Source organism: Curcuma longa, chromosome 2 (assembly GCF_044706935.1).
Source record: "Curcuma longa cultivar G26 ecotype Majalengka, Jawa Barat chromosome 2, ITB_CL_G26_1.1, whole genome shotgun sequence".
Classification (NCBI taxonomy): domain Eukaryota; kingdom Viridiplantae; phylum Streptophyta; class Magnoliopsida; order Zingiberales; family Zingiberaceae; genus Curcuma; species Curcuma longa.
This window is the reverse complement of record NC_133862.1, coordinates 7049703-7076354: the sequence shown is the minus strand read 5'-3', so window position 1 is coordinate 7076354 and position 26652 is coordinate 7049703. Positions and strand designations below refer to the sequence as shown.

Here is a 26652-nt window from a genome sequence, read left to right as displayed (position 1 = left end):
TACTAGGCCCATAGGAAGGCTCACCGGTGACTGCAAGACCTGATGTTAAATGGCCCATATAACGCCCCATTAAGATCGGCATGGGCCGGACAAAGCGTGCTTCTCACGTGTTCCCGTTCACGTGAAACGCTCGTGCGGCGTCTTCTCTTTCATTTGTTTAAACAAGAAGAAGCTATGAAGAACTTCTGCGCATAAATTATTCATAATGGGTCAAATTAAATTGTTTAGTCAATCATTTCTTTAAGATTCTACCATCTGTTTTTTTCCCCCTCATTCTGATTTCGTATATATATACACACTCGATAAAAGGCTAGAGTTTATTGTAAAATTAATATTGTGTTGTCGTGTTGAAACAGCTAGCTACAACTCATTATCATTCAAACATGACTGGCGGCTACCTTATTAGTTGTTTCCTGATACATGATTCTTAAGGAAGGCAACAATGAGCTCGTTTACTTGGTCAGGGAACTGCTCTTGAACAAAATGGCATCCTTCGGGCACGTAGACGATCTCCAGGTCTGGGACGAAGTGCCTCACTGCTCCACTCTTCAAGTAGTTCTCCATTCCAGGAAACTTGAGAACGTAGTCTTTTTCTCCCATCACCAGCATTGCAGGCACTTCCACTTTTGGATCCTCTCCTCCTGTTTCTAATTCGTTCAGTGATCTATATATATGGAAAACAGCACGTGTGATTCTTGTTAATAGATTGAGAAAAGAAGACAAGGTTTCGAATTTAAAACCATGCATGGTAGATGTCGAAGCAACTGGCCTGTATGGCATATGGAGAGGAAAGCTGAATCCGGAGTTCTGGTACAATGCAGCATAGGCGTCGAGATCTGCCTCCGTAAACCATGGCGGCAAGGGGGCGGATGAGTCCGCAAGGTCCAAGATTTCCTGGCCTTCCTCAGCTATGGGAATCTCGCTCCTCGAGAAGAGGATGTAAATGGTGCGAACGACTCGTTTGACGTCGAATCGGCCGAAGTCGTCCTCCGCTCGACCTGGCTCCTGTGGAAGAAGACTAAGCAATGAGCTAGACAAAAGCGGGGGAGCGCCGTCTAGATAACTGGCCGGTGTAGCACTGGATCATTCATGGAGTTACCCGCCACCGGTTTATGTAGAAGCCTTCCGGCAGAGAAATGAAGGGCGTGACTTTCGCAAGAAACGGCACGCCCAAGGTGGCAACGGTCGCCACTCGATCTGGGTGGCGGAGGGAAAGATCATAAGCAGGCCTCGCGCCGAAGTCCTTCGCGACCACATGCACCTTTTTGTGTCCACGAAATTAAACGCAACGCTATTTATTTCGATTCAGTTGGAGGATGCGGAAGGGGAAGAAGCCGATATATAGATCGAGTTTGGTGTACCTTGGAGATGGAGAAGAGGTCGAGGATGGCTATGAGATCGGCGACGAGGTCTTGCCAGCTGCTGTCCTCCGGAACGGACGGCTGGCCGGAGAGGCCGTAGCCGCGGAAGTCAGGAGCGATCGCCCGGAACCCAGCGCCGGCGACGGCGAGCATTTGGTGTCTCCAAGAGTACCATATCTCAGGGAATCCATGGAGGAAGAGCACAGTGCCCAATTTCCCTGCAACAGTACATGGAAGGATTTGAGAAAGGTGGAAGATATATGCATGAAAGAAATGAGAGGGGATGCAATCAGCCAACCTTGCCCTGTGTGAGCTACGTGGAGTCTGAGGCCATTGACATCGAAGTGAGCATGCTCTATCTTATCCGTCATCTCCTGATCTGTTTTTCTTCTAGTTTTGTGGACGGAGAGGAACTCTAATAGTTATAGCAATGGGCAATGGGCAATGGGAATGGAATCTTTATCCAGATTAATGCTTATGACACTCCAGGAACAGGCCAAGGGACCTGTTACTGAAACTGAAAAGGACAGAAAATGTTGTTTGCCTTCACTATGAAATTTTAAGTGGCAGCTCTTTGCGGATCTAGCAGCAGTAATAACAAGAACTATATGTTTATGCTAATTTCACGCGTCATGGGATTACAATTTTGATGGTCTCAAAACATGTAACCTTTGGTTAATGTATGAACCCATTGATTTCGGTTTGGATCAGCTTATGTTTGGTTTATGTACGGCTCGTCATTTAATATGCCGTGTCGCTATGGGCCATACGGGCTTATAACGGGCCGCATTAGACTAGACTAATGGCTGTACTAGCAAGCCATGGGGGCCTAAACCGACAAGCTACTGTAGGCCTGTTAGGCCGTAAATGACTATGTCAGCGGAAAGTAATGGGCGTTTGTTGGCCCTCATGGTCGGCGTTTGTCTATTGAGTACTTCTCATCAACAAGGGATCGTTACATGGCCGGATTTCTCTTATTAATGGACAACATATTTCAGCAGTAAATTGTAAGTGTTACAGGCTGGGCTTGTTATGGCGAATACCAGACTTTCTAAAGTCTATAATGGGTTCCAGTTGCTTTAAAGACCGGCAACGAGTCGTCCCATGGGATGTGTTGCCAAAAGAGAATAAGTTTTAAAATTCTTTATATTTTAGTAATTGCAATTCAACAGGGAAAAAAAATCAACATCAAATAGTAGCAATTGCTACTCTCGAAATTGAAATAATTTTTTAAAGCCTTTTTCTATTTTAATTATCGCAACTGAACAACTAAAAAATCCGCATACCTGCAGGAGTTGAACGAAGTATTTTGCAAAGCAAATTAATAAAGGAAAACACATAGTGAGCAAATATATAATAAACTCAAGTATTGGTGGCTCTGGTGTAGATTTGCTGGCTTGAATGAGCAGATACCATTCGAATGGCACCCCTGGCCATCAGGTCCTTTATTGCCCTCCTTGCAAGGGATCCATTAATCTGCAGAGAAATATCCTATTAAATTTCTACAAACGATCTGTAAAATATGCTCACATCTCTGGGGAAAAAAGGAAATAAAAACAGTGATGGACAAGGCTATGTGATTCAATTCCATCCATTCATTTCTAACCTATTTCTGTAATTCTGTCAATCTATAATAGATTACTATAGCCTAGCTATAAGAACTGGAACACATGATAACGAGGATCTTCAACAGAACAAAATAAAATGCCATGAAGGTGCTGTGGAAGAGTAGATTTCGGAGCACTGATTGAATGATCAACAATAATGAAGAACAATCATCACTCAAACAAAGTTACCATATCTAAGTTCGATAAGAGCCAAACTAATGGAATAAACTGTAATGCCATGGTAGATCCAGGGTTTGCAAGAGTAGATGGCATGATAGACCAAACAAAAGCATCATCAGATTGTCGTAGAAACATTCATCCAAGAAAAATAAACTAAACTCCAGAGTACGTGCGATTGAAGTCTGAACTGATTCCATCGCAGACAAAAGAAAACCTAAAAAGGTGAGAGCATTTACCCGTAGTCTCTCGGACAGCACGGACGGCGTGATCTGCTTGTATTTGGGGACTTCGGAGAGCATTTTGTCGTAGCTCACCTGGTCAAAGAGAACTGCATTATTCACTTTCTCCTTCTGCTTTCCCTTGCTCCACTTCTGCGATCGCACACACACAAGGGCCAAATCTCTTAAACCAAGATTGTAACAAAACACACACAAACACACACACACACACACACAAGGGGCCTATGTTTAACCCTAGAAAGGGTGCCGCACCTTCTTCTTCTGCTTCCCACCGCCAGATTTGACCGGCTTCGAAGACGGAGGCGGAGCCTTGTCCTTCTTCGGCGCCTGACGCATAGATGGAAGAACCCATTCGTAAATCGAATCGCCGCCGCATCGAAATAGTAGAAAGGGAGAGGAGAAGGGCATAGCTTACCATTTTCTTGATCGTCGATGCGGCGCTTGAGTAAGGCAATCGCAATCGCTGCGCTCTTGTAATCGGTCGGCGGACTCGCTGGTCAGCCTTTTATAGTAGCTAGGGTTCGTCACACAACGTAATAATGAATGTACTATTAGGCCTCCTTCTAAAGCACAAGCCCAATTGCAACCACAAAGCCCAATCACAATATTTACGAAAATAATATATTTTTCACTCTAAAATGTAAATTGTTTTATGGAATTCGATGTATAAATTTTTGATATACACATGATTACCCTGCTATACTTGACTTAACATCTATTGAAATAATACATTTAGAAGTTCTGGTCCGACTTCCAGAATCTGAACATTCATTACAAGAAAACATACATAAATCTGAAAACTGTTATCTCTGAATACAGAAAGCATCTGATAATACTAAATGAAGAACCATTATAAACATAAAATTTTGTTCTCTTATATTTTTGCTATAATGAACAAACCTGTGTGACCTATAAACACAAATCCACATTGATTACACTAACATACATCACTGATGACAACTAGCCAAAAACTTAATGGCAGAATTCAACAAGGTGACACTGATAAGTATGCGAGAGAGGATTCCTCTTACATCTATCCAAAGAAAGATAAAATAATCAATATTTTCCTATAAAAAGATTTAGTGTAAAATGATTTATAAAAACAAACTTCTTTATACAAAGAAAACGACCTATATAATGAATTGACCAACAAATGAAGCAAACATCCCACCAAAGAAACATAAATAACAGCAACTTGATCAGCACGCTATCAAATCACATCAAGTATTAAATTTGCAACTTAACATAAAAAAGCAACGTTTGCCAAGCAACTCCTTGACTGATCATGCAAACTTCCAAACTCTTGTGAAGAGAACAATTACATTAAAAGACCCACAACCGAAAAGAGAAGCACAAATGGGCCATAAATTAACAGTTTGGATACTGAGAGAGAGAGGAGAGAGACAGAGGCTAGGAGCATCCCTGGTGGAACATTGCCCAGCTTTTAAAAACATAGCATTTAAGGCAAAATCCCATCTCCAGAAAGCAGCTTACTGATTAAAAATAGAGCAAAGCCACTTAAAATGCCCCCAGAGCAAAACTAACTCCTACCTCAATCCATGAACTAACAATTCCATAGCAAATTATCGACAAGACAATTGATCTAGTTCACCTCCCTACGCTTACAATATTCCTAATACTGCTACTACTACACTAGGGTGCTATATCTATAGATAAGAGCCCTTTTTAACTTAATGGAGTATTGATGAAATCATGCCTCCACTTTGAGCTTATTCATTTAGTTTCTGCGAGTAATCTAGCCTTACTTGAGGTATGAGCACATGTAAATCCTCGGAACGACATCTATGGGACCATCGTGCCCCCCAACTGCATAGAGAGCCACCGGGATCGTGGAAAAAGTTTGAAGCACCAAAGGGAAGCATGAAGGAAAAATTGTGTTGTTTTCTGTGGAGGAAGCACTAGAAGTTGCAGAGCCAGAAGTAGGGTGCTCATTGTCTTCTAGTAGCACTAGCTCAGATGTGTTAAGCACTAATGCTACATCTTCCATGGCACGAGACTTCCCTGGAATACCCCTTCGTTGGAAAGGTTTAGTCTTCGGTAGATTGAGAACCAATGTGTTGGTAGCCTCTAGCCACTCGACAACCAATCCTTCGACTTCATCATAATATATCCGTTTCTCAATCTGTAAAAAAAACCAAAAAAAGGAGAGAACAATGAGAAAGTTTGGATAAGAAGTACGGTATAGATGAGGTTGGGATTCTTACAGCATAATTGCTAATGTAAATTGTCATGAATCTGGGTCCTAATGCCAGAACCCTAGCACTGGAAAAGATCACCTGCAATAATTATGGGAAAAAAAAGCTCAAACATAGATAAAAATGGAGCATAACTACTTATTAGTGTTTATATGTGAACATGGTCAATGATCTGCGAGAACCAATGTGAATCCCCACTGGTGCATGCAAAGATAGCAGAAGCACAATCATTTTGAACAATTTTAGATTATGAAAATCAAATGCAATTGGTTAATATATAAAATTAAAAGTATAATCAAAACTCTGTGCAAGATTATATCACTGATAACATCTAATCTTTTTAATTTTTACAACCCAAATACATCAACTTGTTTACAAGACATGATTCCTTACTTGAATCTACATGAACCTTATCCCGCTACTTTATAATATATGAGTTTATGTCACCAACATTTGTGACAAACACAGCTTGTTCATGTGATGCAACATCTTATCCATATGTCTATCATTTCATAAATGGCTTATTACCTAGTTGAAGCCGTGATCAATAAATGGTAATTATTAGGATACTAGGGCATAAGAGCAAAATAGAAATTACCTCCCTCTTCTTCAGCAGAGTCCAAAGGTACAGCTCCACTCCAGCTCCCTCAGCATGCTTGCAAGCAAGCTGTCTCTCATTGCAATATGAAGCAACTTCTGCAAGCATTTCAGATCCTGGAACTTTATGTTTCAAAACGGCCAAGGATAACGCTTTTCCACCTTGCTCAGATTCTGCAGCATTTTTATCAAAGTGAAGGCCAGTAAAGAATCCATAATCAATTTGTTGCTCAGGTATTTGTTCATTGTTAGCCGTAACTGAAGTCTGTATTAGCTTCACATAAATACTTTCAGCTTCAAGTATTGCTGATAAAGTTCTATGTACAACAATATCAGGATATCTTCGCAATGGAGAAGTGAAATGTGTGAAATGTGGAAATGATAACCCATAATGAGCCCATTCATCTTCCTTGCCCTTGAAATCTCTAGAACAAACATAGGATGCAGTCTGCATAGCTTTTGAAGCATAGGAGAGAACAATATCAAACAGGACTGGATCATTCCTTAGTTTCTCCTTGATTTTAGATAATGAGAGGTACAGTTTGCCAGAAGTTGAAGCATCCAAGTCAAAACCATGTTTTTCACAAAACACTTCGAACTCCTTAAGCTTCCTTAAATTGGGCTCAGGGTGCCTACGAAGCAGAGCAGAATCTGGCAAAACCCTAGAGATAACCTCTGCAACTGATTTGTTAGCCAGCAACATAAACTCCTCAACAAGAGAACCCGATTCTTTCCTCTTGTCAAGAAAACTATCAGATGGAGATCCATTCTCATCAAACAAGATAGCAAGCTTAGGATTCTCAAGCTCAATAGCTCCTCCTCTGAATCTAGATTCCCTCAGTTTCATAGAGATAACATGAAGAATTCGAAGAGAGTCCACAATATCCTTCTGTTCAAAATGTCCGTGCAATTCAGGAAATAATTTCTCAAAATGAATAAGTCTATCAATGCCAAATCCAATGTGCATGAGATCATCTACGTTATCATAAGATAGTTTGCAGCAAGAACGAATCACAGATCGGCCAATCCAATGTTGCATGATGTTGCCAGAATCATCAATTTCCCAAATAATTGAGAAGGCAAGCCTATCAAGACCTGGTAAAAGTGAGCACACTTGAGAAAGTTTCAAAGGAAGCATTGACAGTTTACGTTGTGGAATATAGACACTGGTTGACCGCACCTGGGCTTCAGTATTTAATGCTGTATCTGGGAGAACAAAGTATGAAACATCTGCAATGTGAACACCAATTCTGAATGTTTTATCAGACAACTGTTCTACGGAAAATGCATCATCCAACTCCATTGCAGAAGGAGGATCAATTGTAAATGTGCACATATTCCTAAGGTCCTTTCTTATTTTAAGTTCCTCCTCAGGGACCTTCCAAGGTAGATCTGGAAGACAAGCCAAAGATTCAGCAGAAAAGTCAAAAGAGTTTATTCTATGTTTGAACAATATAGCACTCATTTGTGCCTCAGTTTCCCCACCTTGACCCAACATATGAATAACTTGGGCTTTGGGGCAAAGACTTTCTTCATTCCAGTTATCTACTCGAGCAGCAATTAGTTCCCTTTCAATTGATAGATCGCCATTGTTAAGCCTTTCCTTTGCGCAATCTGGAAGGCTTTCCACATTAACCACCATCTTTGGGAACTTGGAATCCGTAGGTATCAATTGTATATAGTCCAAACCAGCTAAGAGTACAGGCTCCTTACTTTTCTTAGGCGGTTGGTCATTACTCTGCCTTCTGTTTTCTACCCCTTCAGGAACCCATGGCTTCAAAGCAAGAAAACCAATCACTGCTTCACGTCGAGGAGAATTCCGGATTATAGACAATACCCTACCAGTAGGGCGCTTTGACTGATTAGAACTAATCATTGCACATATTCTCTCTAAAGCTCTAGCAGCTTCTCTGTGTTCAGATTCCCAATTTTTAACTGAATTTGTCAGAGTTTTAACGTTCAACCTCTTGCACAGTTTATCACACAAGGTAGATCCATTTTCAAAATCACTAATGACAGTTTCAAATAAACCACTGCTTTCATGATTATGGTACCCATTGTCCGAAGGGAGAGAATTAGTACTGGGAATAGAAGATTTGCAGCAGAGATCAACTATTTCTTTATGTACATCATTATAGTCAATCACTTCTCTGGCCTCAGTTATATTGTCAACACCATCTGATGGAATAAGACTACTACGAACACTTGCTCCTTTCAACTTCACCCAATTTGCAACAGGATCCAACACAATAGCAACGATATCACCTTCTATCTAAAAGAAGGATAACCATTAAAGATAAATCTTTCCATGGATCTCAAAGGTAATACACACATGAGAGACTGTTTAGTTATTCTATGTACAATATACAAGTAATACATCTAACGGCAACTAATAATTTGCAGTGATTAATGCGTGTGAAGATACTACCACCACAAAGTACATGAAGCTGAGAAGATGATTCATCATTCGAGAAAAGAACCTAGGGATGCACATAGAATTTAAATCAACAATTACAACTTCTGATTCTGCTTTGCAGGTTAACATATAAAGCAATTAATTGACAAAAAAGAGTAGACATACTGAAAAAACAAATCATGCACTTGCCAGATTTCTAAACAGGATTCAGTAACCTATGAAGAACGAAATTCATGAGTCATGCATGAAATTTGTTCTTGTTAGATATGTAAGTAAAAATCCCTAACTTCTGTCATAAAAGGAACTGCATATAATGTTACTGCATAACATGAACATACAACTTCAGAAGCATATAAACAGTAATAAATGAAATCCTACCAACTAGATGCCTCTTAAAATTTTGTTTATGATTTGGCAATTCACCAAAACAATCCATGACACAGACCAAAGTTTGACTACTAATTGTCTTCTAACAAATCAGTTTAGGTTTGATAACCAAAATACAGAATCGTTAAATATTAATAATCAAGAAAGATGAATCAAAAGATGAACTAATAATCATTCACGTAGCATATCCCTATTGCTAAACTTCATTTTAATCTTTATCTGAGCTTCCAACTGATGGTGCAAAAATGGAAATCAAAAGAAACAGAAGCCTCAACATTTAGGTTGTTGGTTGGATGCTGTGAAGTGATCTAAAATAAACATACCGCTCTATTTTGGGCTGGAATTCCGTTGATAAGAACATCCACAGGTAGGCCATCTATGGTGCAGTAGGCCTAAAGAAAAGAAAAAAGAATTACAATAAAGAATCCGATGGTGTTTGAATCTTTAGGGTAATTTTCAGAAACAAGTGCTTGTTCATCACCTCAAGCCGATTGTGTGCATTGACACGAAATGTTGCTTTAAACGCACGACCCTTCTGTGAAATTTAAAAAGAGAGAGAGAGATTAAGCACAATGCTTCTCACGTTAATTCTGCTCCCACTTTTCAAAGTCAAAATTTTACCTTGATCGCTTCTTCAACAGCCATATCCGACCAATGCGGATCAAAATATTTCTTTGAATTGCCCGATCGAGCTGCCCCTCCAGGAGGAACTTCCTCCACCGGAAACGAGAAACCCGGAAAAGGACAGGATTTTGAAATCTCCCCTCTGTCGGCATCCTCGGATGCAATATCCAAGCCTAAAACACCGCCGTTGCCATTAAAATGCATCGTCGGCAGCGAATTGAAGGCGATTTCAGATGCGACGTTAGGGGCAGAACCGATTATGCCACTCCACTTCTCCGGCCCGCAAGCCGCGTCCACCGAGCTGCAACCTGCACCTTACCAACCACCCCAACTGGCATCAGACAAGAAGAAAATAACTCACTAGGCAATAACTCTGGACAAAAACCGATGATAAAAAGAAGCCAACCAGGTAGCATATCCAGGCTCGGTTTGGTGGGGCGCCGGTTCTGCCGCCGCCGCCGTTGCTTCTTCTCCTTATCTACTTCCTTCGCAGCAGCCGCCTGCTCGTTCAACGCTTTCATGTCTCGATTTGAATCTCACCAGCAAAGAAAGGGCACACAAAAAAACCCAAATAAAGGGACAGGAAAAGGAAGAAGAAAAAAAACAAGAAGTGCAAGAAGGACGACAAAGGCAACAAACCCTAGATCCAGAGATTGATGAGATCAGGGATAAGCCTTTCCGATAACGGGAAAAAATACGGGTTATCGGAAAGGAAGAAGGATGCGATCGAAGAAGAAGAAAGATTAGAAAGAAGAAAGGAAGGAGTAGGAAGCGATCAAAGACTCGATCTTGTTTCTAATCGCGAAGAAGCTGAGGAGGAAGAGATGAGATGATTGGTCGGCAAAAACAAATGCGCCGACTTCTTCTTCCGTCCTTTTCCTTTTTTCCTTTCCCTTTGCCTTTTCTTTTCTCTTCTCACGTCCCCTACGCTCCCCTCCCTTCCTTCACACACGTCTCGCTCGCCTCTGGTGTGACTCAGAAGCTACCCTCTGGTGGGTCCGACTTGGTTTTCCTTTCGTGTCCTTTGGTTATTGGTCTAGTGTTAGGTTTGTGTAGGATAAGAAAGTGGTGTATAGGAATCACGATCGGGTTGAGAATTAGCGTGTGGTTGTACTTCTTGCTTGTACTACCGATTTTTTTTGCTTTTTTTTTTGTGAACCCGGCCCGGTCGAAGCTTGAAGTAATAATTACAACAATAACAAAGATTATTATTATAATTAATTATAATACAGCTACATAATTTTCCAATAAAGTAGTAAATTTTAAAATTAACTATTTATATGATGTTAGAATTTGTCGTTCCACTGCAACAATTTATAATTTATAATGCTAAAGTTTATTTTGTTTGATTTATTTTGTTAATAAAATTATAAGATGATTTTGAATTGCTCGGCATCAAGATTTCTTGTACTCAACTCATTGATGTTTAAAAGGATCCAATCTTTCTTTTATAGAGAATATTCTCACTCTCTATCTATATACATCTGTACAGTCCTAATTACAAATATTGCCAAGCAAAAGCAAATAAAAAGTTAATTATCTACAAACATTTCATTAAACTATGATATATATTTTCCCTCCCGTCATTTCCTCCATAAAAATATTAAATTTTTATTTAAATATTTATAAAGGAAAAAAGAATAACTAGCTACATTGTAATCAGTTTCATGAACACACTATTACATGCATGCTTTTATAGAATTAGAAGAAAAAGAAAATCCATATTTGTCGAAAACTACAACAATAATAATCCTCCTGAACAAGAACTATACAATTTTACGCTACACAAGTTTACTAGAAGTAGATGATAACTCCACACAAATTTCACAGCATTCATAAACAAGGATGATGCTCGTTTGAAGATACAACTTTCCCTAGTGTTGTGACTCGTGCTCTAGCTCTAGCCGATCGCGTTATCCATCTCCCAATTCCTTGTCCTGCCATATGAAGTCGTAAAAGCTAATTAGTACATTCTATTCTATGTCCATTTGAAGAAGAAGAAGAAGAAGAAGAAGAAGAAGAAGAAGAAGAAGACTAGACTTCAGTCTATGAATTCATATTCTACAAGAAGATTGAAATGAGTACGCACGTTGTTTGCGGAAGTTGGCCCCAGTTCATCCGTCGACGAGAATGCAGATGCCTGTCCAAATAGCTACTGCTCGTGATTCCTGCGTCGTCATTAACAAAAAGCCCTGAGCAGCTCGAAGTCAGAGGTGGAGACCAAACAGGGACGACGCCACTTTCCCTACTCCCAGATGACTGCCCTGCGGAATGTTCAGCATGGTCAAGCCGAACTGGACTCGGCTGTTGAGTTATACCGCCTCCTCTGACTGCGACTGCATCTGCATCTGTATCTGTATCTGTATTTGTGTGCCTTGCAGCTCGATCGGTAGCTTCTCTATGAGATTGCAGCTCATAGTCTGTCGGCGATGGCACTTCGGCTCTGCTGTCGGAAGCGCGAAGTACTGAAGCGACAGAAGCTTCTTCCTCCTCGACTCGAACTAGAGACGAGGTCAAGCTAGGGACCATCTGATCCTGATGCCTCCTGCCCGAAATGTTGTTGGTCAATTGTTCATGTTCGACTTCCATATCTGCTTCGAGAGAAAGATCGATCTGAGGCAATTCCGATGAGTCCCCAAGGCCTTCCTCAGTGCCATTCTCGAGCGCAGCTCTTGATGCAGCTTCTAGTTGCCACATCTCGGCGACGGCCTCCTGAAGTCTGGCTTTGGCTGCGTCCATTTCGACAATGGGGAGAGGGTAGTTGGATCCAAGTTCAACTCCTGCAGCTTGGAGAACGGATTCAGGCGCATCCCACGGATGGTGTATCCACTGTGTTGGTAGCCTGGCGAGCTCGGGAAGCCAGCGCCTTACGTATTCTCCATTCGGATCGCATCTGTAGCCTTCGAACTGTCAAACAACAAGTGAGCTAGTCACTAAACAAAGAACCTTACCTAGTTAGTTACCTGACTAACTTGAGGGTGGGTTATTGATTGGTTGGTTGGTGTATAGAAGATATCTCCTCGTCGTCGTCGTCGTATAGCATGCATGAACATGACTGTATGCACAAATTAGAACCTAACTAACAAATTACCTGAGGATTATCGATTCTGTCCAACTCGCGACCATCAGGAAGAGTCCCGGAGATGTACTGCCAACCCAGAGCATCGCTTTCGAGATCAGCATCTAAGAGGGTGTCCCAAAAGTACTTCATGCCCCATCTCCAAGGAAGCTGCAAGACCTTCACGAAGAAGCTCGCTACCACCACACGAATCCGATCGTGTAACCAGCCAGTGGCCCATAGCTCCCTCATTCCGGCGTCTACGAGAGGATAACCAGTTCTGCCTTGCCTCCACGCTTTGAAATAACCTTCGTCGATCACCCATGGAAAGAACCTGAGGTGCGCCAAAAGAGGCCTCTCGTGGCTGTAGGGATGGTTGAAGCATAAGTATCGAGAGTACTCCCGGAGACCCAGAGACTTGAGGAGCAAATCGCAGCTCTCTTCGCCTGCTTTGTTCCCCTCGTTGGCCCATACGAGTTGCTTCATTCGAACGAGCTGAAAAACTTTGCGAACGCTTAATTCTCCAAAATGCAAATGAGGCGAAAGCAACGATGTAGAGGCACTATCTGCTTTCCTTCTGTTGGCAGAGTATTCGATCAAAGGTCCATTGACGAAGGCAGTCAAAGACTTATCGGCATTACGCCACCCTGGCGACCAGGCTCGAGCAAGGAGAGCATTGCTACCCTTCTCGGACTCATCCTCGAAGACCAAGATGTCTGAAGGGCATCTCGATGTGTCTCCTAATAAAACAACATTAACACAAAGGCCTGAGCCTGTGAGCCAGACGGGAACTAGCTAGCTATAACAAGAATAAAGACGACGATAAAGCAAGCACCTGGTATGATTCTTTTGGGGGGCAACAAAGGTGTAGCTGGATCGTAATGCATGCTAAGGCATCTGTTCCAGAAAGGCACAAAAGTGGTGAATGGCTGACCATTTTCATCATTAACTTCCCATGGTTCATATAGCAAATCAGCATTGAAGGAACGAACTGTTACGCCTTGAGCAGTCAGAAGTTCTTTCATCCGATGGTCCCTAACAAGCGAGAGTGGATCTGCAAGAAGAAATGAAAAAGAAAATTTGATATCAGATCAAAATCGAGCAATAGTTGTTTCCACAGAAAATATCATAAAATATAAATCTACTTACAGTTACATGTGCACCAATATTTTTATACAAAAATTGGATATGATGAATGAATGATATAGTGTTTGAATTAATCATGTAGTAGAAACCAGGATTGCTTAACTGAACACACTTCAAATGATTCAACCTAATACTTGGCTATAAGCCATACACAACACAGTTTTAGTTTCAGTGTCTGACCTGTAAAATCTGAAAATCATATTTATGACGAACTGAACACATTTGGTTATGCATTAAGCAGAGATTATAAACTTAACAGAGGATAGACATCAAGTTCAGAACTATGACTAGCAAAAGAGAAACAAATAATAAATACTAAGCAACCATCTCTTAGTATGAGACATCTGACTAAATTTGTTCAGATAAAACAGTGGCTCAAACCATACTATTGCACTCATCTAAGTGAGTCTATAGGCCCCCTTAATTAGTTGTTAGCACAAAGAGTACACTCTCCTCATGGATCAAAACATAGTCATGCATTAAGCTAAAAGTAGTGAATGAAACAGAATTAAATGGTAGCACGTTCAAGTGGGAAGCAAATTATACATTGCAAGATAAGAAAGCTATAGCATACCGATTATGCAATTAACTAGATCAATAAATCAAACAAAAGATTCCTCATCTCATCTCCAATTTAATATCTGTTTTGAGTTGGAGTTATCTACCACCATATAGCAACACATCCTCCAATCTCCAAACATAAGTGAAAAGGCACTAGTTACAAACCCTAAACAAGTTTAATAAGTATCAAAGAACACAAAGATCAACAAGAAGACTAGAACAAGATGGAAGCTAGGAAAGAAGAAAAAAAAAGGATATGAGGAGGCAATATGTAAAACACATTGATTCCTCAGCTCCAATTATTATTTGCTTTAAGTGAGAGTTATCTTTCACCCTGTAGAAATCACATCCTCAAATCTCCAAACATACACGAAAAGGAACAAATTACCAACCCAAAGTAGTTAAAAATAAGCATACACTGATTAGAAAAAGCAGAAGAGTACAGAGAGTAAGGTGCGTGAGCAGGGAATTGGGGGACTTACCATAGAGGTGGTTGAAGAAGAGATTGGAAGCAGCAGTAGACTGGACGACCTCAAGGAGGGTGGAGGCACTGTCCAGAGACCTCTTGGTGAGGAGGGAAGTGCCCAGCCGCCTGAGGGAGGAGTCGAGGTGGTGAAGGGACTGGCTGAGCCACCACCTGGAGACTCTCCCGGGGTAGAAAGGCCCCTCCTCCTCCGGTGCCCAGATGTAGACAGCCACAACGGCGCCTGCCCTCACCCCTGCCGCCAAAGCTGGGTTGTCCTCCACCCTCAAATCTCGCCTGAACCATACAATACTAATACTTTGGTTGCTGCTACAGCTGCTGCCACTGTCATGCATCCTGCTCAGCACCAAAAAAAGGAAAAAGGTTTTTTTTCCCCTTGTTTACTTCCTTACTTGGAGCAGAGAAATCACGGAAACATCCTCAAAACTCTCCCTTTTTCCATAGTTGTTTGCTTCTTTCGTGTTGCTAATCAAAGGAGGAGACATGGATTAGCATCTGAAAGTACGAATCCAGGGGGAGGTGAAGAGAAAGCTGCAGCAGCCGAGCAACGTGTGGATTGGAGGAGCAGAGCTGTAGATTTGGGTGCTTTTTGATCGATTATTTTCCTCATTTTCTGGTGGGGAACAGACGGTGGATGAATGGCATTGGATTTTTTATGCTTTTATATATATATATATATATATTTATATATATTTATTTATATTTATTTATTTATATATAATCAACTGAATGCAATTATGTCTTCCAAGAACTATGTTTGTGAAATTTGGAAATGAGATGCATGTCTTTTTCTTTTTGATCTAAATGAAGGGTGATAGAATTCACACATCAACCTATTTTTATGTTTATTTAGGTTAGAATTCACATCAATGAATCTTAAATTTAAGAGACACTGGTCTAATTTAAATACGATACAATTTTAATTAATTCAACTTATCTAAGGGGAAATTGTGTTGAGTGATTTTGCACCAAAAATTTTATCTTGGACTAGATGAAATCATTTCAATTGGATTTATATTTGAAATCAAATACGACTCGATTTGATTCGATCTCACCCCGCGGATATGCCATCGTTGAAAATGAAGAATGAGACGATCGAGGATAACTTCTCGCTCTCTTGCACTAGTTTCGTCTGAAAAATCAGCATCAAGACTTGGATTTTTTTTATTTTTTATTTGTTTTTATGAAATAAAAATTAAAGGAAGGAAAAAAAAAGAGAGGATGTGGATGTTATATCTATCTTAATGACAACTCAAGAGATAAGGTAAGGCCCAGAAGAATCTCACAGGCTTGCTCTAATTTGTCCCCATTAATTTAATAAAATATTCTATCAAATCAGTTTTCTTTAAGTTATCATGTAAATTATTACAACAATATTAATTTTAAAATTACTAATGTTACAAAATTGATTTAGAAGCGGCCTAGTCGGTTCGATCCAATGAACCGGGAAGGTTCATCAATTAAATATATTTGCAAATTCTAATATTTCCTAGTTTAATTGTCTTAAGTAGTTTATAATTTAGTTGAGAAATATAACAATTAAAGATAATAAGTTTTGACAATTACAGCTCTAAAGGTGACAAAAACAAGGATGTGGCTAAAAATTGGCACCTTCATCAACTTGATAAGGACCACAAGAGCACAATTGTAGTAGCATGCCAATGGACACGATAATTTCCTTTTTCTCCAAAGTAGACTTTTTTGATCGATTAAATATTATTCAAAGATGAAAAAATCACCAACCAAACAAGTTAATTATAAGATTCTTAATTCTATTGAGTTATTCTTGCTCCAATTGTCAAATTCGTGAGGTGTATGTGTTTGTCAATTCGGACTAATAGTTAATGTTCTAGATTATATTCTAGAGGTGGTCTTAGCGGACCAACTCATAAGAAGGTGGTCTTGTCTTGGCATGAATGATCAATCTCATCTCGATGAGGAGGTTTTGATACCTAATTAAGTCCTATAATTGAACATTATTTGTAGTAGGCATCGTCGTCAATCCATATTCAACTTCGACCACTTCGAGTGAGTGAGCTGACACGTGGTCCATAGATCTTAATTGAAGTGCAACGAATCTATATAAATATCTTGAGTGATTTACAATTCAAACTTGCCGACCACTAGTGATTCGATAACGAGTTGCATGTGTATAGAAGTCTGAGAGACGTACATTGAAATACAATCGATAACAGTCATACCAATAATTGTTGAAGGCACCCAACTAAAAGTGTAGGACAGAAAGAAAATGACTGAAACATTGCAGATTTTAAAGCTAATAAAGTTGCTCTGTACAACAAGGACATGATAATAAAAGAAAAAGATTCAACTAAGCAACATTATGGGTCCATTTAGTAGCAAAACCAGCTGAAATGTCACTTCAGTCGACATTGACAGCAAACACAATTATTAAAAACTAGCAACTTAATTATCAATGTAAACTAGCTAGTAAATGTATTTTTTTTCTCCCCAAGGTTGTGAAATAATAATAATAAATAAATAAATATTTTTTAAAAAATGAACGGCCGGCGTTAAGAATAAATGATGTTAATTACATGCATTGATCAAAATAGACAGCTAGGGATTAATGATGATCAGAAGCCGCAGAACTCGTAGGGGTTGGGTTGGCCGGCGGCGCCGGAGTTGCTGCAGCCCTGGTGGCACGCGGCGGCGCAGGCCTCCCTCGTCGCGCCCTCGATAGTCATGCATTGATCCTTCATGCACGGGCAGTAGCAGAGCTGCGGGTCCTCCGACGACGCATCCGCCTGCACCACCGCCATGACCACCAGCATCAGCGACACCGCTGCCTTGCTGCCGGACCACGCCATCGTCCACGATGATCTTGTGTTATCGCCCATTGATTAACGACTTAATTAATCGAGGACTAGTGGCGAGCAAAGTGCATTGATCATTCGATCTCTGTATATATAGAAAGGAATTTTCTTTCTAGCCCCCACACATTTATCTTTTTTAAAAATGCATAAATGTGTGCTAACTGCTCCAGGTAAATAAACAGTGCTGAGAGCTAACATAAATGAGATATTTGTAATAATGAGGGGTATGATGAAAAATAAGGTAGCTGAGGGAAATTTTGACCGACACAGCTTCCTCTTGGCGGTGAGTAATACGCGGCGTTAATTAATGTGGTGAAAATTCATTATTACTTAAGATAGTTCATAGATTTGATTTTGTTTTTATTTTCATTTAAGATAAATTAGGAAAGTAATGAAACTGATTTTTTTATTGAAAATTTTTATTGTTAATTATGTTAACAAATGAATTTAGCTATTGAAGGCGAATTAGGGTTTTCATATAATTATCAATATAATATATTTATTTTCTTAAAAACAACATATCAAGTCGTTCCTTTTTCTAACTCCCAATTTAACAAAAAAATTATAATTTTAGTAAATAAAACCTTTTTCCGTTCAAAAAACGGGAGGATATAATTAATATGAAAAATATGGGGAATAAAAGAAATGGAAGGACCTTCGATTTTACCTCTATCGACGTCGGCGAACGAATGACGGCAACGACGCAGCAACCTCGCTGTTCAGATGATTTCGCCGGAGGCAGAAGAAACGTCGTCGCTCCCATTGTCTTCCTTCTCGTCCTATTGCTTCGTTTTGCGCCACCATGCACCGCCCTCGGCGCCCCGCCGCCGCTTTCTCCGGCGGGGCAAGCCGCACCACACATATCCTCCACGTACACTGTGGTCATGATAGCCGTCTCCGCCGTGTTACTCTTATGCATGCTTGCCTTCTCCATCCGTCGGTGCGTCGACGAGGCGGAGCGCCTCGCCGACGAGGGACTCCCTGCCGAGTTGGAGGCCAGCTGGGCTGAGCCCCGAGGTTATCGCGGCCTTCCCCACGATGACGTACTCGGAGGCGAAAACGTTCGGTGCGGGGGCCGGCGCGCTCGAGTGCGCCGTGTGTCTCAGCCAGTTCGAAGAGGCGGAGGAGATGCTCCGCCTCCTCCCGGGATGCTGCCATGCGTTCCACCCAGACTGCATCGACGCCTGGCTTGTGTACCACGTCACCTGTCCCATCTGCCGCACTGACGTCGCAGCCGCAGCAACAGAGGCAGCCCTAATCGCAGAGCATCCCGATCCGCCTTTCTCCGCCGCCACCTCCGCCGCTGTATCGGCGTTGGAGAATCAGGAGATTTTCGTCGATTCTGGCCCGACGCAGGAGGATTCGCAGACTGAAGTGCCCGATTTGGTTCGGATCACTTCCGAGCGAACGGAGGCGCGCAGCGAACCGATGTCATCGACGACCCCGTTCTACTCACTCTCCTCGGAAAACTTATCGGCGCAGTCCGACGCGTTGGAGAGCATCGATCGCTACACGCTGCGGTTGCCGGAGCACGTGCGTCGCCAGATCTTTGCCGCTCGGTCTTTCGGCCGATCCGTCAGTTGCGCCGTCTTCCAGACCACTGGAGGATCGTCTATGGAGGGTAGCTCCCGGCAGGGAGGCATCCGCCGGTGGGTGTGGAGCATGAGGCAAGGTTGGTCGGAGCAGTGGTCACCTTCCTTCCTGCTGCGCCTGTCGATGGCGTTCTCACCTTGGAAGACGGGAGACAGCGGAGAATCATCGGGGATGAGAGGTAGGCGTGGGGAGCGGACACGTGCAGGTTCGCGGTCGTGAGAAGCTCCTTCAAATTGGCTCGTCGGCGGCTCCGGTGGAGGGTGGAGGGCGGAGGCGGATCGCCGCCGCGACGACCGCCTTCTGCGGGATTTCTCTGGTATTTAAAATTTCATTCTCCAGCCCTTTCCATCATGTATATGATGACCTGGCAAACGCAGAACCGTGGATGATGGCAAATCCACGGTCCAGATCAACTATATTTTAGGCTGATATTTGTAGCCAAATTTAAAGTCAAAAGATATCAGTCGTTTTGTTTTGTTTTCTCACTGTACAGCTAATTGTTTTGTTTCTTTCTTCTCAATATACGATTGTAATGCAGTTGGGCCGTTAGAGCCGAGTTCAGTCATCTGGGCCAGATTGTGAGCCTAGTGAGAAAGAACTGGGTCCCTACAACTTCTGGTTCACTAAACGCTTGCTCACTATAGTCAACTCGGGTTTAGATTTCGGTCTCTTAAAGTCAACGTGGGCCTACGTTAGGCTCGATCTGGGTAGTCAACTTGGGCCGGTAAATGCTGTCTTTGTGAATCCAACGTGGCGGCCTAGTAAAGTCAACTTGGGCCTACATTATGTTCCTTATGGTCAACTTGGGCCGACCCTGTCGGTCCGTATAATGCCGAAAGTTGGTTATGGGTCCACTAAAGTCAACTTGTTCTACTTTGACTTGACTTTTCCTGCCTGATCAACTCACGTTGGTTTTACTGAAGCAAGCAAGGACCATCTCATCGAAAGCTAAACCACATTCCTTAAGTTCAACCCTTTGAATCTTCTTCACACTGTTCAAAGCTGCTTGGTTTTAATAGTCAAGTTTTTTTCTTTTCTGCTTTTTATTTTTTTAATTCCAGAAAAGTTTGTCAAAGATTTCGGCTAACATGTTCAAAGTTTGATTTATGGGTTTGGTGAGAAAAAAATAAAATTAAATAAAATAGTTTGATGACTACCTCTTATATATATACATCACTCTCCTTTCTTGACAGACACTGATAACCTAATAATTCCTCATAATTTGACCACACTGTTTTTTAAACTCTGGATGATAGCAATTAATTAATTGGCTTCAAAACCTTTCTCCTTAAAACAAGAAAAATCTCCTTTAAATGAGGGAAATTTAATTATTAAATCAAAAGCAATGAGTGGAGTCAATGAGATTTGGACAAGCAAGATGATGAACAATAATCTTATATATATATATATATATATTTATTTTCATAAGTTTTTGACTGAGTATTAGTTTGAGTCAATGCATGAGCACGTGCTTTTCTGAATTGATGCTCCATAGAAAGAAGACATTCACACCGGTCAAAAAAACAAAAAAAAAAACATTATCATTGCTTGCGTAATTTTGTACTTGTTTTATTCAGTAGATGTCGGATGGTATTATTTTTAAAATTTATTTTTATATTTTAGTTAATTTTAGACGAGTAAAACCAATTAGATCAAACATGATTTAACACGACCATGTTCCATCAATTGTTTACCGTACATGGCACAATGTATTTTTTAAATTTTATTTTATCATAATGGTAGTAAAAGAGTTTCATCGAGCTTCAAGAACACTCTCAATCTTTCTTCCTAAAAAAGAAAATCTAAAATCTCACACCCACGCTCAATTTAAACACACATTTTCCACTCTATTTTTTATTAACTTGCATGAAAATTGTTTGAGGGCGACGAACGCTCAGTCGCCAGTAAATCTCCATCACCGACGACGGCAGAGACCGCCCTTGAGGGTGAGCGCCGCCGAGTTGAATCGGAGGCACCCGAATATGCCGTGCTGATGGCGGTACGGCCAAGCCGTCTTCTTCCTCAACTCTTCCGACGACTTTACCCTCCTCCCGTCGGCCGACAGAAAGCTCGCATTTTTATCGTCCTCGGCGGTCATTTTTTCGTCGGAAGAAAGCAGAGTGTACTTGTTCCGGGCGGCGCCTCCCTCCGACTCGCTCCGCAACAAAAGCAAGTCCCTCAGCCGCGACCTCTTGCTGCCGCCGTCGCTTCTGGTGGCGCTCGGATTCGGCAGACGGGGTGAGGCGGTGGCTGCCTCCGAAACAGAGGAATTGGAGGCCGCCGTTAAGAAGCTCCGAAGACGGGAAAAAGAGGTGGCCGTTGGATCCTTCCGCCACTTACCGCTACTCTCCCGAGTCGTTTCCACCATCGCTGCCGTGAAGGGGTCAAACTGGAAGTCGTCGCTCCGGCCGCGAGGTGACCACAGGCCGCGCGAGATGGGCTTGGGTGACCTCGGCGACGAGGCGACGCTGCCGACCTCAGCCGGGTACTGGAGGCGAGGCGGCGGCTTCAGCGGCCTGATTTTCCCTTCCTCGAATAGCTCATCGGCGTCAGCCAGCGAGCCTTGCTGTCCGCCGCCACATCGCCCGCCAAAGTCAAAAGCGAAGCCGTCATGGTCGTCGTTGTTGCTAGGGCTGCCGCGGGACTTGGGCGTTCCGGGCTTCTCTTCCCAGTCGAAGGGCACGCCGGAGGATAAGGCGGACGGAGGAGGGGGGAGAGCGTCGGCGGCGAGGTGGGCGTAGACGGCAGAGGCGGCGCGCGTGGGGCTGGTGGGCGCGCTGTTGTAGTGGTAGAAGAGGTCGAAGACCATCCGTGTGCCGCGCTTGGGACTCGACGGCGCGCTCACGTAGGGGCTGCTGCACGCACTCCCGTCGAAGTGGAAGTGCTCCACCGCCGCCGCCGCCATCGTCCTCTCTCCTCTCTCCTCTCTCCTCTCTCTATTGGGCTTTTCAACAAGCACTTGAGAGCACTCTTTCTTTCTCCATGACCTTCCAATTTAACGAACACTGACAAGGAGGACAGGGAGATGTTTGTGGGGACGATTAACTATGTCCGACAAAAATAAAATAAGAAAAATCTTGCGGTAGATTTTCAGTCAAAGGGGCCGTTTACAAGGAATTTTTATTCGTTAAACACTAATGGAGTAAAATTACTTATTGACAAATATATATATATATATATATATATAATATTTTACTATGCTGCGGCCCGTATCCTGCACGACCCGTGCGCACTCCTCCGACCCCTCGCCACTGCCGCCGCTGCCGCTTCGCCATCCGGCCACCGTCGGCTGCCGCCCCGGGCAAGATGGAAGCGCGACTCGCGGGCACACTGCCCGGCACCGAATTCCGGCCACTATCCGACCGGAATCCGACGCGGGGCGGTGCGTCAGCAACTAGCACGTCGAACGCGCCCGATCCGGTGGCCGACAGACGAGGCGGCGACGGTGGCGGGAGCAGGACGGTGCTCAAGAGTCGCGGATGGGGGTGGCGAGCGGTCGATTTCGATCGAATTTGCTGGATTTCGACCACTATCCGACCGAAATCCGACGTCGGGATGTGCGCCGACGAGCTGCGCGTCCATTGGGCGTGATGCGGCAGCCGACGGTGATCGGACGGCGATGCGACAGCGGCTGGATCGGATGGGAGCGCACGAGGAGGACTGCAGGATAGCATTTCTGTATATATAAAAAAAGATTTGGAATCATTCCAAAACGACTATAGTAAATTAGAAAGAAATAATGTGCCAGAAATTTCTTTGCTCCTAATAACCATTTAGGTAGAAAATTCTTCAAAAAACTATCATTTTTTTTAAAAGAAGAAATATCACAATCCAACTTGATTTTGAAAATTGCATTAGAACTTTGGAAGTCAAAACCAAATCACAACAGCCTTAACACTCGAGCCGAGCACCAAATTTGACAATATGCTATGATCAACTAAGCATGCTTGCCTTAAAGACCAAGAGAAGTCGATGCTTTTGACAAAGACGGGTGGTCAGATTTCTACACTTTAAATGTTGTTAATAGTATAGTGAGCAAGTGCAATATCCACCACAAGAGCAACTCGAGCAATCCATCAATGACTACTAATGAATCTATGGCCAAGACCCTCATGTCTACATGTTGGAGCTAATCGCTTTCCCAAATCCATATATTTCGTTTGCTATGTCGTTCCCTTTCAACCAACCCAGAATGAAGAGGAGCAAAGCCTAGCAGCTTAAGTTTTTTTATGCTAACCCACTTTCGGAACTTATTACCATACAACTTTATGTTGTGAGGATGTTAATGGTCATTAGGTGAAAGTGTCACTAGGAAGTAGTCGAATGGATCCTACCAACTAAGCTTTTCTTGACTAGTCGACAGACATGAAGCATTAATTCTAGCAAGACAGATAGTGATAGTTGCTGACAAATGGAGTTGAGTTCCTACGAGGGATTCAGGTAGTGTCTAACAAACAGTTGAAATTAACAGGCAATAAAACCAATAAAGGCACTTGCACACAATCTAGTCAATTAAAGAGAGAAAGGGATTATGTTACCTAGTAGGATTTCAAGGGTGCACACAGCTTCTGAAGATATGGTCTTCCTAGTTCTGAGAAAAGAGAAAAACATATCAAATTTTAAGCAACATTATACTTCTAATAACACGAGAAAATAAACTCTGATGATCCATTGTTACATTTGGTTCACTAAATAAGATGGATCAAGTATTTTGTTTAAGACAGGAGTTGAAGGAAAGGTTCCAATAGCTTGTGCAACTCAACTGATCTGTCTGATACAATCTAATTGGTCCGACCCATCAGTTCTGAATCGACTCACCCAACTAATTTGAACCAATCTAAGTACTCAATGCTACTCATCCCATCCAGCCTGGCTCACTCAGCCAGCTCACCCGACACGAATGGCTGACCCATCTGCTTGGCTGATCCATCCAGCTCACCTGCCCAACTCATTCGGCAAATCTGCTCAACTTGCTAGTGTATATATATAGTGTCAACTAGAGTAAAACTAAATATTTTTTTTGGAGAAAGTATTAATGATAAATAGTTATTAAATAGCTATTAGGAATTGATGTTCCAAGCTTATTTTTAACATCAAGGACAAGCATAGCAATACTTATTCCATGAGAGAATAACTTGTTTGTTTGGAGAGGAAGTTTAGAAAAGTGAGATCTAAAAACTTTCTTGCTAATCCAATCATCCCAAAACTAGGGATAAAGTAAAAAATTTCTTACTTCCTACTATCTTTTCTTTGTATGTGCATCTCCCCTAGTAATTTCTTCCCAACTTGACAAATCCAATGGCTGTCCAGAAACTTATAGAGTTTAAGTAATTTGAAAAAGAGCAAAAAAACAAAACAAAATATATGCACTGTAATATTTTATTCATGTGAAGCTAAGTGAACGCAGTCAAGTAACCTACAATGGTACATCAGGGGAACAAGTAGAACAAATGACAGTCATTTTAACAATTATTCTGCCCCATAGTCCATAAAAACAATAGAAGTAATATTAAAAATTGAAAAAATATAGATCTTACTAAACTCCATGTCAAGTAATACAATATAGAAAAGGAGACAAGATAGAGATTCAACAACAGTTAAAAAATAACCAACAATATTTCCAGACACTCAAGAAAGCATTTCAAGACTTACCTTTGGGAATCCCTTACTAAGAACAGCCATAGGGTTAGCTACTGCTAAACCAATAGACCAGTCCCTATATCACAGTTGAAACAATGATATCATTATCCGACAACAGTTAAAAATCACCCAAAAATATTTCTTGGTGGTAGATTACACAAAAAGCATTTCAAGTGTTACCATTAAGGAATTGCTCTGTCCATGAGCAGCTACTGGTCAGTCCCATATCACAGTCAAAACAATAATATCTGTTATCTTGTTGTACTAGCAATCCGCACAACCTCAGGGAAGTTCTAAAATAATGTCAATGAGCAATTGCACCTGTAGACATAGTCACATTGAGAAGCTAAAAGAAAGTTGAGGAATGTCACACACACAGTACCAGGCACAACTACTTCAAGAGATAATGGTAGATCAGTGAGTGCTCCTCAGTCTTTATTACTAAGCTAACTCAAGGACTTGTACCTTCGTGTATACTATAAACTAGTGAGGGAGTTAAATTAAGAAACATAGACAAGTAGTAGGAGTGAAGATCAAAAATGGATGACATATTGATTTTGCATGGAACCAGTGAGGCACAATTAAACTGTATGTGCATGAGCACAACACAAACCATGGACTGGCCAACTGCATTAACATAAGTTGAATTTAATTTATTAAGATATGCTACCTGGTTATGAATCTCGCTGATGGTTAATGTGTTCAAGAGAGGTGTTTCTGTACACTGAGAACCATTTACACCATCATGTCTCAGGATATTCCTGTAAATTCAGAAACTAGTACAAGATTCATGTGAAACATAAACCAAAGAATTTTAGTGCTGATGATCCCCTAATTACAATGAAACAAAGTACTAATTGGTGCTCATTGAACCAAAATGCTATCACTTGTAGATGATCTGTGTGTGGAGTGAACTAAACTAGATTTATGAACACCTGATAAAAGTCTCAACTTACAAATGTTGTATTGACTCGCAAGTGTAGACCTACACATACACACAAACAAATAACTCATGATTCAAACAGTTATCAAAGTAAACAAAGTACTGTTTATCTGATTTGCCTTGGGAGGAAAATATGACTTGTTTTGAAGTAGCAATGATTGTCGAATGGTGTATGCAGTATGTACAGAAAAGGAAAGACCTTAAACATGGCCATTAAATGAATTTGCAATAGTGCACATTGATATAGCACTGAGATGAAAAAAAAACTTAAAAGAGGTAATTTTTGAAATTTTATTTGTATGTTAGAGCACCGAAGGCCAATTTACAGTAATAACAATACAATACAACAACAATAAACAAACCTTTATCCCACTCAGTGGGGTCAACTATATGGATGCTCTTACGCCATTGGATTCGATTCCCTACTATATCATCATCTATATTTAAATAAATTCATCCTATTTTATCGTTTCTAACTTTCTTTGATCTCTCTTTTCTTCGATTAATGTGTGTATTTGTTATGTAATAACAACATAATAAACAAATGAAAATTACAGCACTTAGGATTTGCGACACCAAATTTTACGACATCTAATTTGCACCCTATATCAAGGTTAATCTGATGAATGTCAATATGATGACACAAAGGACAGCATCTTTGATGTACCCATATTTCGTTATATAAATCCACAACATTTCTATCCTTGTATGCAAGGTGCAGTCAGTCAGCCAAAATCCAACATCATCAACATCCAATTCAGCACAT

At 41.5% G+C, this 26652-nt stretch overlaps 5 protein-coding genes and 1 pseudogene across 7 annotated transcripts; 1 reads left to right on the top strand and 5 right to left on the bottom strand.

Moving 5' to 3' along the window:
* Positions 1-316: 316 nt before the first annotated feature.
* On the bottom strand, positions 317-1784 carry LOC141822150 (epoxide hydrolase 2-like). The gene is made up of 5 exons (XM_074709582.1): positions 1660-1784; positions 1362-1579; positions 1100-1261; positions 770-1005; positions 317-664 (listed from the first exon to the last, which is right to left on the bottom strand). Exons 1-5 carry the CDS (start codon positions 1730-1732, stop codon positions 403-405), a joined length of 951 nt encoding a protein of 316 aa, XP_074565683.1. The 5' UTR covers positions 1733-1784; the 3' UTR covers positions 317-402.
* An 803-nt stretch (positions 1785-2587) lies between these two features.
* LOC141822129 (small ribosomal subunit protein eS25w-like) lies at positions 2588-3856 on the bottom strand. The gene is made up of 4 exons (XM_074709560.1): positions 3803-3856; positions 3640-3714; positions 3385-3519; positions 2588-2837 (listed from the first exon to the last, which is right to left on the bottom strand). The coding sequence occupies exons 1-4, from the start codon at positions 3803-3805 to the stop codon at positions 2724-2726; spliced, it is 327 nt and encodes a 108-aa protein (XP_074565661.1). The 5' UTR covers positions 3806-3856; the 3' UTR covers positions 2588-2723.
* Positions 3857-4435: 579 nt separating this feature from the next.
* LOC141821284 (DIS3-like exonuclease 2) lies at positions 4436-10525 on the bottom strand. 3 transcript variants are annotated; one of them, XM_074708693.1, is made up of 8 exons: positions 10267-10525; positions 10034-10162; positions 9625-9941; positions 9485-9538; positions 9327-9395; positions 6202-8472; positions 5613-5684; positions 4436-5530 (listed from the first exon to the last, which is right to left on the bottom strand). In XM_074708693.1, the coding sequence occupies exons 2-8, from the start codon at positions 10146-10148 to the stop codon at positions 5150-5152; spliced, it is 3279 nt and encodes a 1092-aa protein (XP_074564794.1). In that variant the 5' UTR covers positions 10149-10162; positions 10267-10525; the 3' UTR covers positions 4436-5149. The 3 variants fall into 3 exon arrangements, with proteins under 3 accessions (XP_074564794.1, XP_074564793.1, XP_074564795.1); XM_074708692.1 differs by having other exon boundaries at positions 10034-10525; XM_074708694.1 differs by having other exon boundaries at positions 9625-9935; positions 10034-10525.
* Positions 10526-11290: 765 nt separating this feature from the next.
* On the bottom strand, positions 11291-15505 carry LOC141816115 (cryptochrome-1). Its single transcript, XM_074703955.1, has 5 exons — positions 14875-15505; positions 13521-13739; positions 12719-13425; positions 11717-12534; positions 11291-11564 (listed from the first exon to the last, which is right to left on the bottom strand). Exons 1-5 carry the CDS (start codon positions 15209-15211, stop codon positions 11528-11530), a joined length of 2118 nt encoding a protein of 705 aa, XP_074560056.1. The 5' UTR covers positions 15212-15505; the 3' UTR covers positions 11291-11527.
* A 2851-nt stretch (positions 15506-18356) lies between these two features.
* On the top strand, positions 18357-19564 carry LOC141816122 (RING-H2 finger protein ATL38-like; annotated as a pseudogene).
* Positions 19565-21062: 1498 nt separating this feature from the next.
* Positions 21063-22247, bottom strand: LOC141816132 (uncharacterized). Its single transcript, XM_074703970.1, has one exon. It carries the CDS (start codon positions 22206-22208, stop codon positions 21219-21221), a length of 990 nt encoding a protein of 329 aa, XP_074560071.1. The 5' UTR covers positions 22209-22247; the 3' UTR covers positions 21063-21218.
* Between the last annotated feature and the right edge of the window lie 4405 nt (positions 22248-26652).